At 32.1% G+C, this 20,694-nt stretch overlaps 1 protein-coding gene across 4 annotated transcripts in view; it reads right to left on the reverse strand.

The window, feature by feature from the left end:
• Positions 1–423: 423 nt before the first annotated feature.
• LOC106457240 (irregular chiasm C-roughest protein-like) overlaps positions 424–20,694 on the reverse strand; it is a 60,924-nt gene continuing 40,653 nt past the window's right edge. Inside the window, exons 5-16 of one of the 4 annotated variants that reach the window (XR_002610144.1) lie at positions 20,371–20,477; positions 17,777–17,984; positions 16,576–16,690; positions 15,075–15,217; positions 13,494–13,748; positions 13,128–13,249; positions 10,622–10,796; positions 9,776–9,826; positions 7,864–7,974; positions 6,461–6,678; positions 4,482–5,396; positions 424–555 (exon numbers count right to left, since the gene is read on the reverse strand). Coding sequence is in view for 3 of the 4 variants with exons in the window: in XM_022383276.1 (XP_022238984.1) it covers positions 5,052–5,396; positions 6,461–6,678; positions 7,864–7,974; positions 9,776–9,826; positions 10,622–10,796; positions 13,128–13,249; positions 13,494–13,748; positions 15,075–15,217; positions 16,576–16,690; positions 17,777–17,984; positions 20,371–20,477 (1,850 nt within the window). In the remaining variant the exon portion in view is untranslated. Of the gene's footprint in view, positions 556–3,799; positions 5,397–6,456; positions 6,679–7,863; positions 7,975–9,775; positions 9,827–10,621; positions 10,797–13,127; positions 13,250–13,493; positions 13,749–15,074; positions 15,218–16,575; positions 16,691–17,776; positions 17,985–20,370; positions 20,478–20,694 lie in introns of those variants that run through there. The other 3 variants (XM_022383276.1, XM_022383283.1, XM_022383280.1) reach the window with 3 other exon arrangements.

Below are 20,694 nucleotides of genomic sequence, written 5' to 3' on the forward strand. Positions count from 1 at the left end.
TTTTAATCAATATATGATTAATTGTATAATCAACAAGTATTCAGTATTCGGAATATAGTATGTTGTTGCCAAAAGATACTATCTCTATTGACTCCAAATCTTTAACATCATTGTACATCTCCAGGAAACATAATGTATTAGAAGTACATCTCGTCATTTATAACTTACAACACACAAACATAAAAAAGTATATATTTTTGAGAACTGTCTTTATGCCGTCTTTCCAAAATGTTTTATTTTAATTGAAATTTTAATCCTTAGCACAGATGATTTTTTTCGGTAAAATAAATCCTTGTACAGATACCTTATACACATATTGTTTTTATTTCTCTCTGCCGGCAGCTGAAAATCCTGTTATGAAGTGTTGTCTTCCACAAGCAACTGCACGTAGAGAACCTTTTGTGAACAAGCCAATCCAGTAGTAGGATTTTCTAATACTGTTTTCTTTTTCCAAACAAACACACACACCAGTGCTGGACAATACTGATAGGTTACCAACTTGCCGTGAAAATGGCAGTGTTTGAAGATAAGGTCCAAACAGCTATTTAGGGTTTACTGGAAATCGGTAACAAAAAAATAAAATCAATAAAAGGTTTAGTGCAAAGCTTTTATTATCGAATTGCTAAGGAAGCGAATATTCGACTAAGGTATGCTGCTCAATATATTTTTAGAATTACTTTGACCTATTGTAGCTGAACTTGAATATATGAAAGCAATATATACTTAGAAAATTAGGTCCTTAAAGGGAATTTATATTTATTTTTTCTATTAAGTTCTTGTTTTATGTTTGAACAGACAATAAGACCACGGAACTTGTATATGACTGTAATTATTGTTATACAAACAAATCTTATTACAATTAGCTAAGATATCTATGATTAGGAATTAGTAAACATAGATTTATCTGTGATTGATATAGAAAGAAAAATATGTAAGACAATTCAATTTGTTATTCTACGTTGTGTATGTGGTCCATGTTACGCTTTAATGTTTTCGGTTAAGTTCTGTTCCATTCAATCGTATTGTCTGTCGTGTTCTGCATCACGAGAAAGGTAGATTCGAATAAAGCGCTTGACTAATGCATATATTTTTAGTCATTGATTAATTTTATTATGCAGGTTATAACACCAGCTATGTTCGTGAGCTCAAAACGTTAACAGTTACATCTACTTCATTTGAACAGTAATAGTACAGGTTTAACTCTACAAATGTGGGCCAGTGCTATGTATTGATTTCCAGCCTAAAGTTCTGTGTACAAATTACCTTATCTTTCGAACAGGAAAAACGGAACTCACAGAAATTTTGATATTTAGATTTCAATTAAAGATACTACAGCCACTTCTCATTCACTTCACTGTCCATATAACGTTACCTATTTTATCTCTGTTTACACTCAAACAGTATAAAGGAAAGAAAATAATTTTTTAATAAGTATATCTTACGTCAAAGTAGCTCTATTTTTCCCATGGATAGATAGAAAAGCTTAACTTTTAGTAAGTATATCTTACGTCAAAGTAGCTCTATTTTTTTCCCACGGATAGATAGAAAAGCTTAATTTTTAATAAGTATATCTTCCGTCAAAGTAACTCTATTTCTCCCATGGATAGATAGAAAAGCTTAATTTTTTAGTAAGTATATCTTATTTCTCCTAAAATTATTATGAACTTGACAATTATTATAGTTTTTTTACGTGTGAACTTGACAACGTTTGATGATTAATACAGTTTTCCATCTGATATCTAATTTTTTTAAGAACATTAATATACTCTACTTATCTATTGTTATTAAATAGATAACTAAAGAACTATTTGCATTCAAAATAACATACAAGTAATATAATTTTCAGTTCACTTTTAGCCCTTTTGTTGTTTTACAGTAATATCCAAACATGTTCTCAGTGTTCTAGTAAATGTTTGTACTATCAAGGAAGTTTACTGGATTAGAAACTAGTGGTTAGTAGAACAGGCTTAATCACGAATAAAATATCTTTAAGTTGTAGTGATGTGTATAGAATACAAACCAACAGATGGTAATTTAAAGATACTGCAGTTACAAAGAATTGGAAAATCATTTACTCGTATAACTGGCAGAGCCTGTTCGTGCGATGTTTGAAGAAGAGAGGAATATAGGATATGCACACTCCACATGTGTAATACCTTTGATAAGAATGACATTTAAATTGAATTTTGGTTAAAAGGTTTAGTTAGTAACTAATACTTTCTTTTTAGTGAGAATTTGTGCAACATCTAAAATATTGTAACTGTGTTTTAATAATATTAAATTGCAATTTATTTCATTTGATAAAAGTTAAAAACAAAAATATTGCGTAATTTACTATTCTTGTGTAATTATTTGGTGCTCAGTAAATCGGCGGTAAGGTTAAGGGCTTGCAACGGTAAAATTATGGGTATGATTCCTGTGGTTGGCACAGTGCAGATAGTCCGTTGCGTAGCTTTGCGCTTATATAATACCAAAAAATTTAGTAATACATTTACAATAGCGTTAAGATTGAGACTTTATAATATGATGATAACTAAAAGCATTTTATTGTAAACTAATAATTAAGTAAACTGCAACTGCAAATACTGAAGATCAGAAGTAAGAATAAAACTTCATATTTTATGCTTTAATTCAGAATTCCAGGGACGCCAAAACCATCTTAATAATAGTTGCTATAAAAATAATAAAAAAGATACATATTATTAGATTAGCTTGTTTGTAATATTGCTTGATACTGAAAAAGTTAACTTTTCGTTAGAAAATATAATCTTGACACAGCAGTATGTAAATATGGACATGATGCAAAGGCAATTTGGTGTAATCAAGGTTATGTGCATTGTAAAAACACGATTAAAATCTACTTATTTGTGATTGAACGCTGTGAATGTATTATCAATATTTTGGACACTATAATGTAATTTTAAAAATTGTTAATCTGTGTTATTTTAAAAAAAGGATTGGTTAGTTACGTGATAAATAATAAAAAGATGTACAATTCGGGAATTTTGAATTTTGAAAGTAATTAAAACCAGTAATCGTTTTTTGCTTTGTCTCTTAAAAGGTATGTAAGTAACACAAACGTTTATATATATATATATATATTCAGGAGCTGAGGAATTACCAAAATCATGTAAATAAAGTAAAATATATTCAGTCTAAAAACGTTCAGTAAATATAGTATATGTCAACGTGTCATATGAACCTGACTAGATCCAAAACATCTTGAAATTGAAACAATTAGGTTAGAAAAATAATTATTATTGTTTTTACACGTACTTAGATGTTTCAGTAAATGGTAATTACGTCTCAGTTGCTTGAAATCCCTAGAAGATCTAAAAATATGTTCATATTAATGAAATTATTATAATACCATGGAATCAATTTAAAATCTTAGTAGGCAAATTAGTGCCATGAGTTTTGTTATTTAGACTAATAACAAAAAGAATTACGTTCCGTCAAAACGTAAAAACCAAACAAAAAAGGCATGTACACACACAAACACACACACACACATATATATATTATACAAGCGTTTTGGAAATAAGTTCTTCATTTGGTCAATCGGGTTTTGGATTGCTGTTATAGAATCAGTGTCCGAACTGTCTTAAAAATATGACATAATATCTATATGGATATGGTAGATTTTTAACTTTTATAAATTACTCTATCCCATTTACTAGTAAGTTTTGTAATTATTTTAGGTAGCAAATGCTAGAAGCTTAAATATGTCATAAATTTTAAAGCTTGAAATATTGCGTAGCTGAAAACAATCTTTTATATCGTACACGAACTTAGAAATCAAATCATATACATATTCCAGAAACTAAATAATTTTGAGCTTACATTTGACTTTACGCTTTTATTGCCGTTCAACAATGACAATATGTAACCTTCACAGTAAATAAATGTTCATGAAGCAGCTTTCTTCATAAATAGTCACTAAAACAACGTAGCTTTTGACTTGAACAGAGCCTATACATTATATACAATATTTCTGGAATAAGTAAATCGTACACGCTCTTTCGCAACCGGTCTTTCATCTTTATATTTCAACAGTTTCTTATTCAGTATTGTCTCTGAATCCTCAGGAGTTGTTGTGAAGAAATGCCACATCATGTAATGCTACACAGGCTTTACAACAGTATTATTACATCCATTGACAGCGACTAGGAGGCACTGATAATGTATACAGCAGGACTGAGTATCACGACTTCCAAAAAAATGGCAAGTAACAGAGATGACAGCAACAAGTTAGGTCAAAATTTACGAAAAACACATTATACTACACTATCTCTTACACATTACAATAATCATATATATATAGACACATTATACTACATATTTTGTTATACATTTTGATAATGAGGCAGAGACACTGGAAGATAAGAAATTAGGTGGAATAACAACTGTTCCTTGTTCCTGTTGAAGTATAATACTACTACTAATAATAATACTAGCGACAGATGGTACGAAGTCCTTACTTCTATCATAAAATGATCCAGTTGGTTAGGTTATAGTTCATGATACATCTACAGTCTAGCGAGGGTCTAAGTCACAGGCTACAGCACCACGATAAAAAGGCAGCTGATCACAAGGTGTGGGAAAATGTTAAGATCTGGATCAACATGGTTATATATATTCCACGAAGAAAAACTTATTGCATAGATGGGAAGGTGACATCAGTGATGTCACAGGGTCACTGGTTTCCCAGTAGTTTCCAAACGTACATTTTAATTTCTTCAAATTTCCTATCACAGGCTAACGACCAGGATTGTCATTCTTCAAGTAAACATTTGGGAAGTCTGGCTAGAGTTTGTACTACTCACAGATCTGACCACTGGCGATGAACACCGCCTGTTGTAACGTTATTTGTTCATAATCGCAACAGTTAGTCGCTGACGCTGCATACTGACCAGTAAAATCGGACAAGGAAGCCCGCTGTAGTGACAAACATGAGTATTAAATGGGCCAGTTAAGCTGTTGGTGTGTATGAACCGGCCTCTGAGCAACGACAGTATACTGTTAAGTCACAGCACACTTTCCTCCCACTGTCAAACATGGGTCGCTAAAGTTCCGGGTTTCAGGTGACATGGGAGGTTTTGGCTAGTGATGTAATGATTAGAAGGCAGAGAGGGTACTTGAGGGGTAGGACTGTTACCCCTGGTGCTTCCGTAAAGGCCCTGATCTGGGGGTAGATTAGCCTGAGAAGTCCTCCTGTACGGGTTAGCATAAGCTGCTCGGAAGTTGGGATCCAATGGATGGCCCAGGTCATTAAGGAGTTGGGGAGAACTGTCATAAAGTCCACTATCTCGACTAGAATTTAGGTGAGCTGAGGGAGGATTGTAGTCTCGGGAATAGTCCACATAGGGAATGTACCCATTATTATTCTGGGTCTCCTATGTAAAAGAAATAGAAATAATAAGATCAAAAGGATATACTTTTCTTACTCAATCAATATAAAATACATAGTAAAAATTCACTACGGCGAATTACGTCAAGAAAAATTTGTTAATTTAAACAGTTCTGCAGTAATGTTAACTATGTTTCAAAGGCTTATAGTCTTGAAAATTTCTGAACAACTTCGCTTTTTTGCAGAAATAGCTTAAACATAATCTCTTAGCAACAAGCTAGGAGTTCCTAATACGGAAATCTCCTAGTACTTGTGAAAAACAGAAGGAAGTTATGACTTTTCTATTTTTTTCAGCAAACCTAATTTCTATTCTTTTTTTCGTCACTTTTTCTTGTGCTGTGAATAAATAACGAAAACTAAACAACATAAACATCTCCTCAGATCATTTTATCAATAATTATCTTTCTGAAGATTCAATCTTACGTTCGTAATACAGCCATAAATAGATTTACATTCGCGATGGGATTGGTGTACCACTTTTGAATGAATCAACTGTATACTTCATTTACGTGCATCATGGCTGCTAGAAAACAAAGACAATGTTTTTTTCTCCATGCATTTATAACGAACCACAGAATGAAAACCGAAACGATAACGTTTTCATTCAGAAAGATACTACACATCTAAATTTCAAATTATTCCGTACAAGTCTCTATAAGAAACGCAGTGACTCCAACGTATACTATTGCCTGAGAAAGACAAAAGAGCTCATAAACTTCTGTTTGCCTACCATATAAATCATTCTACTAAACTTAAAAAAGCAATATATATATATATTTTGTCTTTTCGTACATCAATCATTTTAAAATAGAGCTAGGTACTTATTGTTCAGATTGTCTAAACAAAAAGTTCTGTATTTATCGTAAACCTTGCGAACTTTACGATACAAAAAGAACATTTTCCTCTGAAGTTTATGTCATTGAATAAAGTGGGACAAATCGATTATTTGAGCACTAACGTAAAAGAGGAAGGTACTGTTGCCTTGGCTGCGTCGTTGTGCCTGAAGCAAACTAATGGTTGGAAGTTGAGAAAACAGTGAGTATTACCAACCAGTTTTGGAGGAAATCTTGGTTCGGTGTAGTCCATGTTGTATTTGTAGATATCTGGAGGATCATGTACACGTGTTGTATCACTCGTTTCCTCCCAACTCCTTTCATGTTCATTATTTGATAAGGATGAGGCTGTTCGTATTTCCACCTTAAGGTCAGAATCGCCGGATGACGCTGAATCAGACTGCTTTGCTTTGTTATCTGTTCCAAATTCATTACCTGCAAAAACAACAGTAACGGTTGTTGGAACTAACATCTTGGCGATAATGCCCGTAACAGATGGATTTATCAATATATTAACGTTTCCACAATAACGATTAAATTATTAACGATTAAATATTTAAGCTTCTTCTATCACAATTCCTAGAATTTATTCCCATTAAAGAAACTGACCTATAATTTCTAGGACAACTGCTATCGATCTCTTTAAAAATAAAAGTAACGTAAGCAACTATTCCATCCTCAGAAACCTGCCTACTTATCAGAAATGAAAGAGAGAGTTTTAGATATCTGAGCCACCCCAACCCCTGTTATGAAAGCTTATGATGCTAATTACCGGGTTTTGATACCCGTGGTGGGCACAGCACAGATAACCCACTTTGTAGCTTTGTGCTTAATTACATACAAACACATGTCTGATCTTTAACTTTCTTTGAAACGCTGGGGAAAACTTGTAAGCCGGCTTACCAAAATCATAAACATTGCATGTCAAATTATTGAAAGAAATATCCGATCAAACTTTTAAAATACACCTGAAGCGTCACGTGAGCTAACAGTATAGATATGAAATACAGGACATTGTATATATATTGTAAGAAGTAATATCACAGCTTAAAAGACAAATAAAACCATGCTCTTATCTATAGCGTATAGGAGAGTATAGAATTAACTAACTATATCTTTATTATCCATACAAAATTCCAAGTTCAATTAAAAAAGGTCTCGCTCTCACAAAAGCTCTTATAAAGATCCAAATAATTTTTTTGCTACATATTAATTCTCCATACAGAGTAAGTACAAACCACAAAAAAAATCTTTAGCTTCAGGATCACACTAGGTAAATCTAGGTGTTTGAATATACATATTTGCTTATATTAATTGCACATGAAATGTTACTATTCAAACTTCGTCTTCATGTACGATTATTATGGGTGCGTCAATCAATATTATACTTTAAGAAATGAAAATTCGTATGTAACTTATGATTGCTACCATCTACTCTTTATATTGATTAACGGTTTTATTTATTTTACAGTATTATTTTAAAGTTTAAATATACATGTTTTTAATTTTTGTTGTTGTTTCACTATTACTCTCCTTTATTAATTAGCATCTTAAATGAGCTAAAGTTAAGATATTTTATTAATGTTCAAAATACTTTGAAATTAAAGATTTAAACTTTACCTTTAGGTGTAGGCTTTCTACGGAGACAAAGAATAATCACTATGGTAACAGAAACAATAAGAACGATGCCTCCTATCACACCAGCCAAGATGATCAACATAGGAAGACTCTCTGGATAATCAGAAAGTTGTTAAGAACACCTGCAACCTTAATTTTGCAATACAACTAATGAAGTATACACAAGCTAAGATTGAGTTCCGTTACAAACATCAAACATTAGGAATTACTCATTGAAATACCTTTTGGCATGGACCATGGCAAAACCCTGAATAAAGTTACCAAAGATGATAATTCTACTGTATTTCATGCGACGATTTCAGCTGAGGATATTTGCGTGTTTAAGTGTGCACACTTTAGATATTTCGTATGTTTGATTCATTCGGTAATCATTCAAGTATAGCTTATTGAAGAAGAAAAATATGTTGTGTTACTTGCTGTTTTGCTTTTCTTCGGTAGGGATTTGCTATGGCCCACACTGTATTCTAAATCAACACCAATGACACATCATTCAGCCATTTTATATTACAAAGACCAAAGCAACAGCGTTAAGTTTGACTGCAGCTTATACTCATAATTAAATGCATCAGAAACATAAGAAACATACACGATTAGTAACTTTAACTTAATATTAAATCTCAATTTCCGCAGAATAACATCTACACAATTTTTTTGTATTGTAAGTAATCTTCTAAATTAATGTTTATATAAGCTGCTAGTTTCTAAGTTTTATTTTTTCAGGTGTGTCTTATGGAATTTTCTGTTAAAAAATTTTTAACATTTGCACAAGTACATGTAGAAATTTATGTGAACTATGTTGGATAAAATAAGTCCCATTCCATGAGCTTCCAATTTCGAGCTGTATCATCTCTTCTCATTAAAATTAGGTTGACACTTAGAGAATGTTAGCCAAAGAAAGTTTATAGACCTTTTGGTGACGTAGACAATTTGATCTCAATTTCAATTATATCAACATCATTCTGTTAGTTTGAAATATTAGAAATATGTTTAATTAAAGACATATATCAAACTCTATAATTTTCAAGTTTTATTATAAGAACTTCAAAAGTTATTGTTTCATCGAAAACATTCCTAACAGTATCCAGTGTATTTTTGTATCTCTAACTACAATTGGTGTATTTTTCAGAGCATATCACGTACTTAGTAGAAAGCAGCAGTTTAACATTTACATTTTCTATACAAAATATTGCTCAAATTCCATATTAGGTTTTTTTTCCCAAAAATAGTTTTTCTGCCCGAAAAAGAGACGCATGAGCAGAGACGATAGTGAAACAAGAGGACACTACTTTCAAATGATTAGTTAAAGAATGGTTAAAATTGGCACACCTTATTAGCTGTTACATGTACTAAGAAAGAAAAGCTTTCATTGTCCAATAACAGATCAAAGCCACACGTGAAGCTGCTTTTTAATTTAACAATAGATGGGAAGCCTAACACAACATGATTGCTTTTTCAAATGTCCATAGAAATGGATATTTTACAAGCAAAAAATCAGGAATAGCTTCGTATGTGTAAGGCGTGGATTACCGATCCCTTCTTCGCTAATTCAATACTTTCGGCATATAAAATTATTGTTCCTGTGATATATATATTTAAGCAAACTTCAAGCATATCAAAGAAACTGTATATATATATATTCAACACGAAACTTTTGTTCAGACAGGATATAGTTTTGAAAACGAAGAGTAATCAAACAGTTTCTGTATTGGAGTTTTCTAAAAATCTATATATTTCAATCCACACTACCTCTTACATGCTTGTTTGGTAAATGATATCTTTATTGACATATTCCATCCACTATTAACAAAATACATATTGCTAAGCTATTTTGTTACATTCTGTAAAAAAAAGTTGGCATAACGATCAGAAACGTTTAGCTACAAAATGTGCTTACCTGTCACAGAGCAAAGTATGGTCGGCACACCCCCGCCAACATCATCACATGCTGAGAATAATCATACATAAAATAAACAAAAATCTATCTCCATGCATCGTGCAAGAAAAATAAATCAAATTAAGTAACAAGTCTAAATTTAGAAAACTGTTTTCGAAAAAACTGAAAAGCATGATTATGTTAGATATAATACGACATCACGGTTGTTAAGGTACCAAAAATTTGTTACAAAGTTAGATTAACAATTAGTCATTTCGAAAACATGCATTCGACAGAACCGTGTTCGCTAGCTACAAAAAAATATACATACTGACAATTTAATAACCAGCATGTAGCTTATATGACAACATTGCAAAGCGTATTTTAAATATTTCAACAACGAACCTGATTGGGCTTCTCAGCATGCAGGGAAGACATGTAAAACAGTTTGATGTGCCATGGTTATCATACAGTAATGAGCTTTATGAAGCATGATGTTTTTTGTGTAGGAGAACAAATAGAGATGTGTTTGTGTTTATAAAATGAATCAAGCACAAAAACATCAAAAACACTTTGTTTAGTCAACGAACCTTTCCTAGCATTACATTACTCTCACTTCATACATAGCTTAGGTTGTATGATTTTGTAGTTCTGTTTGTTTTATTTCTAACGACACCATATGTATTTTTGAATATCAATGATATTCAAATACCATTGCAACCATGCGCGTACTTTATTTCAAAGGTTTTGTACAGTTTATGGTAATTATAGAGACAGTGCCAGCATTGGAAAAAAGTTTGAATACAGAACGAATGTTTCTCTTGTAATAATGATTAGAATTGCAGATAAAGGAAAGAATTGTCTTACTTTGTCTTTTGACGGATATTAGCATACTGTCATGGCCTAAAGAGTTCCAAGCTGAGCAGTTATAGTCTCCAAAGTCATTCTCTTCCGCCTTGTGGATGATGAGGACGTTTCTGAGTCCGTCCAGTAGCGGCTCTGTCACGATCTCGTAGCCCTCAGAGTTGTCTATATCTACTACCTGAACCAAGAACACGTGAAGAACGGTAAGACAAGGAGTACGGATTCTATAATTAATAGTTTGTTTAGGGTGACAGGTGAAAGGCTTAGTGCTAGCTAGTTCAGCCCTGTTAATTACTTACAGTGAAGGGTGCTGTCATTGAAATATGCTAGTCTTTAATTCCAGAGAGTTAGTAAACATTGGAGTCAATAGTGTATACTATCACTGCTTGTTGTCATTTATATGAAATCCTTATTAAAATTCATTATTAATTAGTACAAGAATATTTCACATAGAAAGATCTGAGATACTACAGTTAGAGAAATTTAATTCGGTTGTCCTTTGTTCACTATATCTTTGTATTACCGTTACAACTGAAACAAAAAACCTTGTTATTAAGAATCGCATTGGCTTGTTAACAGAAGAATACAACGTACATTAGCACAAAAATAAGATTACTCGTTGAAATTTTCTGCGTTGTTTAATAATACATGAAGTTGTGTGGCGCTAAGAAAAAGAACATAGAACACATCTGCATATCCTTGATTAATGTTACAGAGTCACTAGTTTGGTATTACTTGAAACTAGCAAAACAGAACTAAACGCTTTCCTTAACCGAACAATAGCTTATGTTAGCAAGTTCATTTAGCCACTAGTGTGGAAAGTCAAGTAAAACACCTATGAGATCTTAAATAAAACAATTTTTAGTCTTTATAAGACACTTTTCAATCACATAAAAAACGTATACTACAGTTGCAACAAAATTTGAAAATGCTATAACTTTCAAACATGCGGTTTCGGTCTACATGTCGTCAAGTCTTGTACTACTTTCCCTCAACCTTTGGAAAAACGCGCACTTTTGCACGTGTCTTCACCATTTGTCAAACACATTGATATGTACATGTTCTGGAACTACATCAAATGTTTCATTTATATTATCATTGAGATTGAAAAGTATAGTTGAACGTGGGGTATAATTCCAGCGCGTTGAGATAACCGTCTTGCACAGTCAATATAGCAATTCAGTAAGAAATCCTCCTGTGCCTCATTGACATAAAGAACTAAATATGCTGGTGACCCATCTTGTTAGAAGAGGCAGATGCCAATAACAGCATTGTTTTCCAGACGTGGGGAGGAAAAATGCTTCGGCATATTCAAATATGCTAGTCCTGTGACTCTTTTACTTAGACGACAGTGCTCTTCACATATGCTGAGTCGTCCAGTATTCCTTTTAGAAAGGACAGATCCTGCATCCTTGAATTGCTTATGTCATCATTTCATTGCATTGTTCATTGGGTCCCGAGCATCGTATACCTATTATAATTCGCACATTGCACAAGAACAACTAAATTCACTGCTGCACAATCACCATTTCGACACTATCAATCACCAAAATCTCGAATCGGGGATTAGGTCAAAATTAATTATATATAAAAAAAACTTGAGAGTTTTCAGGCCAAAATGTGATTTAACGTATGCCTGTAATATAAATATTTATCACCGCTAGAGTTGTTAAAGCAGTAATGGTTCTGTTAAACGCTCCGATCAGTGAAATGACTTCGCAAACAACAAAATGGACTACTGAACAGTAAGTCAGTCATTGCTCATTAACAGAAATCAAGTACGTCTAGACCACTTGAAGAAACTTTATTATATATATGTATCATAATTGAAATGGTAAGAAAAAATGATTGTATGCACAACAGGAAGCAAAGTAAAAGTATCAATACGAATTTAGATCAAAATTTCTGGTTATGATAAGAAATGCCGATATGTAACACAGTTACGGCAAGTGCTTGCCATTTTCAAGCAATTTACAATATCAGTTAACGAAGAGTGACGAAACGTTGTCCATATCTAATCCTTACTAAGTAGATAGCTCATTCAGAAGAATATACCATGTATTTAGCAACACATATTTAGGACATTTATTTTTTCTAAAATGCACCCTTTAATTAACCGTCAAATAAGCCATTACATTCATAATATAAAATAAAACTTGTTACTAAGTTGTTAGACGAGTAATAAGTCCATAACATAGTGTTCTACAAGCTGTTGTGTTGCATGTAGATTTAATTCATTGAACTGATGTAAGTAGTAAAATTATTGATTAAATGAAACTTAATATTCAGGAAATTTCTGATAATTATTTTCCTAGAAACTCACTGAAAAATAATGAAACTAACATGGTGCTAAATTGTGACTGTTCTAGCAACAATATTTTTTGTCTTTTAACTTCAGTTATATTGGTATCCACTTTAAATAAGATACTCCCATTACTAGACATAATTCATTTGCTACTGCTTGTGTTATGCTCTGTTTATTTCACTTAAGCGTTAAGTAGTAGGTTACCTGTGACTGTTTGATCCAAACAACACGGGAGGGTTCTGGTACTGACGTGATTGAACACTCCACTTTCACCTGCTGTCCCTCGATACCATACTGAACAGCAGGACTTTTTATCAAGGGGGGTCCTACAAATAACACAGTTTGTTTACTTAGGTATGTTAATTGCATTAACAATAACCTTTAACTAATATATTTAATTGTATATAAGTTTCCTAACAACGCGGTAAAATAATAACAATATACTGTCAACACAAGGTATTTAATTTTAATTTGCTATTTTTATTTATGTATGTCACAAAAGTATTGAAAAGCTTGAAAAGTTTTAGTGTAAAGATAGAAAATATATAAGTTAGTTATTTACTGCTATACCTTTAATAAAAACCAAGGAGTCTGAAGACAGCTCTGGAAACCCTGGTACTGAAGCTTTACAGGTGTATCTCCCAGTTTTGTCTGGTGTCACTCGGGGAAGAATCAAAATCCTATCTGTTCCAATGATCTGGGAGCTCTTCTCAAACGTCCAAGTAATTTTAGGGGGAGGATTACCATCAACAGCACAAACCAGCCGTACTTCTTTGTCAGGATCTGCTGCTATGTTTTCCAAAGATGATTTAAACACCGGACCATCTGCTCAATTTGAGAAAGCAATCATGGTTAACTAATAAAATCAATTCTCGTTTACAATAAAAATGATGAATCTCGAACATAAACTTAAGTATACTATATGTACATTATTTTATGAAGCCATAAAGTATATAAGATATCTGACAGTATATTTGGTTTCAGTAAGCTATGATGCAAGTATTTTATTTCAAGTTGACTTATATTTTGCTTTTAGCACTCATGGAATATGGAGGTTTTCATAATTTTCCAATACTGTGACATTATTAAATTACATAAACATTTCTATGAAATTATTTTGAGAAATATTAAAATTATGTTTTAAAGAGCTTTGAACATTTATATTAGCAAAAAATTGCATTTACTTCTGTTTCTTCTTGAAAGCGAATTTTGTTTATATTAAAATCGTTTGGTTTGACAAAACGACTAATATTAAGATTCTAAAACAAATTAAAGCTAAAGAAAATGTCTAATTTCACTAAACAATTCAATTCTGACTTGATTATTTCTTTAAACTTATTTATATGATTTTCATGGTCGCATAACCTTCCGAAAACAATTGAATGAAATTAATTAGACTGTCAGAGTTAGTCCAAATTGCAAACAAAAATACTTATTTGATATTGGTTACACAAACAGATACGCTTAAATCCAAATATTGTATACAGATTGGCTTGATTCTACGTATTCATATTTAATCTATGAATGAAGTGTCAAATCAACTGACATTAGTGACATTAGCTTTCATCTAAAATGGACCGAATTTACACTAAATAGCAATCCGCTTAATAGCTTAGCATTTCCAAGTGACAGCTATCCCAGGGGCTTTTCTACAACTTCGGCTATTATTAAAACGGTCCCTCTAAAATATTTCCAAACATTTTCTAGTCGAAACTTGCTGACGGGTTTACGTAAACATCGCAGCATCTCTTGATTAAATTCTAATTTAATTTTACGTTCTTACGTTTTTCCTTAGATTTTAAATGATTCGAAAATAGTATGTAAATTTTACATATCTTCCATTTTCTCCATATGTTTTCATAGTAAGAAAAATATGAATAACGCGTTAGCTCAAGCAAACCAGAATTTTCATTTAAAGGTAAAATTAAAATAAAATACATGTTAAGGAAGGAAGTTCAACGTCAATAGTAAATTACATATATAAAACCAGATCTAAGTTAGTTAAATCGTTTTAAGGATTAATTACTACCGTACATTTAGTTGTGAATTATGATAACAATAGCAATATTAGCTAATTATTGCACTGTTTTAACCATAATGCAGGAACATCTAAGTTTAGAACAATTCAGTTTAAAAGTTTTCTCTACTTACAATATATATTTAAAGTATAAGTGGACTTTGTTGTTCCTATTTTGTTGCTCACTTCACAGCTGACTGTTTGTCCATTAAGTTGTCTTGTCACTTTACGTATGGTGAGTGTAGTGACGTGGTCGTCCTTTATTAGCTCGTCATTCCTGAAAATATACATTAGTACAACTCGTTAGTCTGGATACCTTAAGAGAAATCAAAAAGTACAAGAAAAACAATTCTGAAACTGGGATACAAAAATAATAATGTGTTTAGTAAAAATCACCATTTTCTGATAGCTAACGACTTTTTTTTATCTGTTGTGACTGTTAATTCACAAGTAAGTCAATTAAGCTGACCATATACAACATAACGCATTGGGTGCTGATGTCTCTGTTTTACTCTACAACTGAAGACATTTAATACACAGATTAATTAGAATTCCTTTGTAGTTTTGGGTTTCATATTTCTGTGAGTTTATTCTCGTGAAACTCAACTTATTAATCCTATAACTCAGGAAAGACAATTTGACGATTTCTATTGTAATTTCTCTGCAAGTTTTATATATCATTAAAATTGTATACAAACTAAAATATGTATTTTATTGGTATTTAATTAAAGCTACTATCTCTGAAAAAATAGTTTATGTTCTTGTCAACCGTTGTCTATATTTATAAGTAAGATGTGATTTATATCCTAATACATCGAAATATCACAGGTAGTAGTATATAGCAGTGCACAACACTACTAGGGATGATATTATCCCTATGTGATACCTTCGTTTACTATACAGGTTGTTTATTTTCCAGAACAGGATATCTCCATACAAAGGCAATTTTCGATAAAATTTCTTCAGACTGCAGATGCTTTCTTTACATTTCCTTCAATTTGTTCATTAGGGATTCCAAATCAGAAGCTTGTGAAACATCATTACAAATCTATCATTTGTCCCACACAAGTCAATGTCCAGATTAATGAATAAGTTAGAGGGAACATGAAAACAATTACAGGCAGTCTAACATATATTTTATCAGAAATATTAGTCGCATTGGCTTGCCAAACTTCGCTAGCTTTTAGCATTCAAAACCGTAACTTTAAAGTCAAGTTTATTTAAATTTTCTCCTAAAGATTAACCTTTTACTCTTGATAAATGTAAACACCGAAGTTTCCGGATAATATTTTACCAAACATCACGATTTTTTTTAAATTTATTCTATCATGCTATACTAATGTATGTATCTAAGAAGTGATAACAGTTCTTTTTGTTTGAATAAAACTTTTTGTTACTGTTTTACGTCATTTTACATAGATTAATATTTCGGAATGATTTTAAAATATAACATTTATTTGATAAAATGCTCAAACTTTTTGTCACAGAAAACAAATAAAAATATACTTCGAAATACTCGTGTAAAAACAATATAATCTACTTGGCTTTAAGTTATGGAGAAGAAATCCATAAGCTTATAAACAAAACAAAAAAAATCTCTTTGAAATAAAGCAATTTCACATTAAGCTCACCTACCTGTACCACTTGTATTTTACATCCCCTGGATTTGCGACGGCGTCACAAGTGAATTGCACATCATCGAACTCCGTGATTTTTTTTCTGTTTGCCGTTAAGGTAACTTCAGGGGGATCTGCAATAACCATTCATCATTCTCACTGAGTTATATGGTGACACAACGATAACCCCATTTATAGATAAAAGGGGATAAAGCTTAAAGCCGTTCAATACCACGAGTTAGCACTAGATGCATAGACTGACAACTTCAGGTGCATGCCTGTAAGCAACATACAAGGTTACACTATGAAATAATGTGGCATTACAATTCCTAGGCGCATCTAATTGATTAACCGAAATTTTTTCTTTGTAACTTAAAAACGTGCTGTTGGAGATAAAGAAATGAACTTTGATGTTTGGCTGTTTTTCACTACAAGGTCTATTAGGGATTAAATGCATCTCTAAATGCTATTACTCTTCAGAGGTTATCGCCGCGTAGGTTTACAGTCACCGATGAAGATTGAAAAAAATCAATTTAAATAGTTTTACTTCAAATCTCAAGTGATATATGTTTTGGTTAATAATCGTGATTGTACCTTACATATACTCTGTGTTAGAAATGTCAACTTACTTGATCATTAATGTCATGTAATCATATCTAAAATCTTTTAACAACTACTGTTTCACAAACACATTGATGTTGACAAATCATACTGTTTAGATGTGAAAAAAAGTTGAATAGGAGTGAACAATACTTTTAAAAGAAAAAAGAAGGTTTTTAGTGATAGGGATAGTTAAGTTGAAATGGCACTGAGTCACTTAACATTTTCCAAATACCTGACTGATCGATACGTGAAGAATATTGAGGTAATTACACTCAACATAGTACTGGAGCTCCAACTTCACAAAGCTGGTAGAAAAGATTTTAGCTACAAGAGCACAATAAAAAACTGCAGTGTTCTTAACGTATCACACAAGAAAATTTATAAAAACTAAGTGAGATGAAATCATATAAATACATGTATATAATATATATATATCATTTGTTTCAGAAAGAAGTGAATTCAATTTTCTCAGAGCTCAGAAACGTCACAATTCACAAACATATCACGAAACAAACAAAGACTTAGCAGAAACATTAGGTATAATTTATGCTGGATATGTAACCGCAATAGCAAGTTATACGTAAAGATCTTAATGCCAAAGAAATCTGATTACTTACATTTGACTGCAAGTTTGATTATTGCCACCCTCGGTTGCTTTAGAGCAGGGTTCTCAGACCGACATGAAAACGACTTTCCGTCATGTTCCCGCCTTGGTTTAAAAGTCCATTTGAGTGCAGCATTGGCTCTTTTGTTATCACCAAGAAGTTTAGTATTGAACTCGATATTCTCTGTGACCACGTTACCTTCTCCGTCCAACCAAGCCAACTACGAAAATACATCGTATATGTAAATACACGTATCCATCGATCAATACGTACATATATATAGAAGTAAAAACAAATCCTAACTTTATCGCTTTATAAGTTATGCTTCTTTCTCTGATTATATACATATATATATAACTTATTCGATCTTTCGATATTAAAGAAACGAGAATTTTAGAATGACATATTTGTGCAGATTGCCGTAACGAAGCCACCTTGGCAAGCGTTTTGCTGATAACGAACGATAAATTAGAGAAGAGACACAATATTTTGTCGATAAAAGTTCAAAGGTAAGTATAATTCCCTGTAGTTGTATTACTCCAATGTCCTTTTTACATTTGATGCTAGGAAATGTTTATAATTATACTCGTTTTGTCTAACGTGAGAAACAACACGATCAAAAGATGACATTTAAAACTCGTGATTTCAAGTAGCTTTTAAAGACTAATATCTATATCTTCGCTACTCGTAAGTGATATTGAAGCAAATTCTTAAAGTACTCCATTTGGAGTATAGGGCCTGAACCTGATTAGCATAAGCAAAACGCTTGAGTCTATTTGTCTCAAATAGTACAAATTTTAGTAATACTTATAAGTCTGGTTATAAACCGAATGAACTCAAACTTTATACCTATTCCTCAGAATTAGAATTAGACATAGCTAGAATACTTAGCGATAAAGTTTAAAAGTGCGATTTTTAGTCCAATTAACCGAATGAACTCAAACTTTATACCTATTCCTCAGGATTAGAATTAGATATAGCTAGAATACTTACCGATAAAGTTTAAAAGTGTGATTTTTCAGTCCAATAATCACGAGTATAGTACTTGCGCCTAAGAACTTGGCATACATGCATTATCTAATAACTCAAGTAATAGAAATTGTATTGATCACACTTTTTTACTTATTACTTCCTAAGCTATGTAATCGGTTTCGAGTTTCTGTCTATGTGTGTGGATTCAGGAACTCATAAAACTTAGCCTTTAAGCTATTTCATGTAAATAAGCAGAAAATTATACTTTTTTCTCTCCTATTCACTGGGTTTGATTGAAATGGTAGCATCAGACTACTTTCTTTCATTTAGATTGGAATACGAGAACAGGTCACTCTTTCATTAACATAACTATTTCTTTAATATCATAATTATGTTTTTCTTACCTTACATGTTTGGTAAGTAAAAAATATCCACAATATAGCGTTAGAAACCATCTCAAATTTACATTACTGAGTAAAATTTTGTAATATATCATAATTGATAAAATTGTATACATTTATCTAAATAAATAAAACTCTGTAAATATATACTACATAAAATTATATGACTATAATTAATAAAACATTATACTCTGTCACTGTGTTTCCTAAATATACATCTGTTTGTATATAATTGTTTATACTTATTTCTAACAACCTATACTAGGTTGCTCAATAAACATCGGCAAACAGTGGGTTCTGCAGCTAAATTATCAAGCATCTAAAATCCTCTATTAGTGAACTATGATAAAAAAATCAAAAGCCTTACCTTTTGTATGCAAGTTATGCTTTTGGATCAATATTAGCAAAAATAAAACTTTACATATTTCCAACACAGGCCTACTATCTATACAAATCTACAACTAAAATGGAACTCATTTCTCACAATACAATGAGCGTGGCTTTATTTTCCTGAGTTATAGTTGTTAAAATGCTCAAAATCGCTCATATCGGATTGCTTTGGCCCAGTTGAAAATAATATTAACTTACATTACGATGGTAGACACCAAACATATGATCAATCAGACTCGTGAAAAGTAACTCAAGCTTAAATGACCTGTCCTTCAATACTATGTGTCCACTAACACTGTGCATGTTACTATTACGAATAGCAGTAAGAGAGAGCTTCAGACCCTTCAACTGTTGATAACAAACTTCTGTTGTCTTTGACAGTTTCACTCCGTTGACCCACGTCCAAAATGAGAATCCACGTTGAAACCAGTAATTTGAGAGATAATCATAGAGTAAAGTTTTAAATGAGTAGTGATGCCCTTCTACAGCTTCTGTAAGCATTGGTTTTAATTGTGTCATGGCCAAGTAGAAACAAGTACAACATTTTCACTTGATAACCTATTTTCTTTCATTATCAATGTACGAGTTTTTACAGTGACAGTTCCTGTCGTTTTGAGCTTTGAATTCAGCAAAATCTGTCAATGGGTGATAATCACAAACTAAAAATGTAACTGCTGAAGAGACATTTGCTGTGAGAAAGAAATTAGCTATACGGGTTTGTTACTTCATATTTTCCTTTTTTTCGAACATTGTCAGAAAGTAGATACCAGTCCTGCTTCACCGAAGGTGCTTTTAAAGCTTTTTTTCCATGACTTGAGAAGTTAAAAGTGTGACAACCCTTACCTCTGCAGCCGGTTTCCCTCCATTAGATTCGCATGTTAGTTCCACTGCCATACCAGAAGTTGTCTCCAGAAAATCGCGCTGTAGTATTCGAGGAGGTTCCGGAGGAACTGTAAAATTAACGTAGCTGTTAAAATGAGGCCCTTTTGATTGATGGTAAAACAATTTAACTGTAAAATCCATCTTACTATTTTTTTGTGAACTAGAAATGTTTGAAGTACTTTTTGAAAATATCTCAGATCGTTCCGACAGAGAAATTTTCCATTTTATTTATAATGTGCTAATGTTTGATTACACTTCTGTTGTTCTCAGTATTTAATCTAACCT

The sequence above is a fragment of the Limulus polyphemus genome, unplaced genomic scaffold, assembly GCF_000517525.1.
Source record: "Limulus polyphemus unplaced genomic scaffold, Limulus_polyphemus-2.1.2 Scaffold15, whole genome shotgun sequence".
NCBI lineage: Eukaryota > Metazoa > Arthropoda > Merostomata > Xiphosura > Limulidae > Limulus > Limulus polyphemus.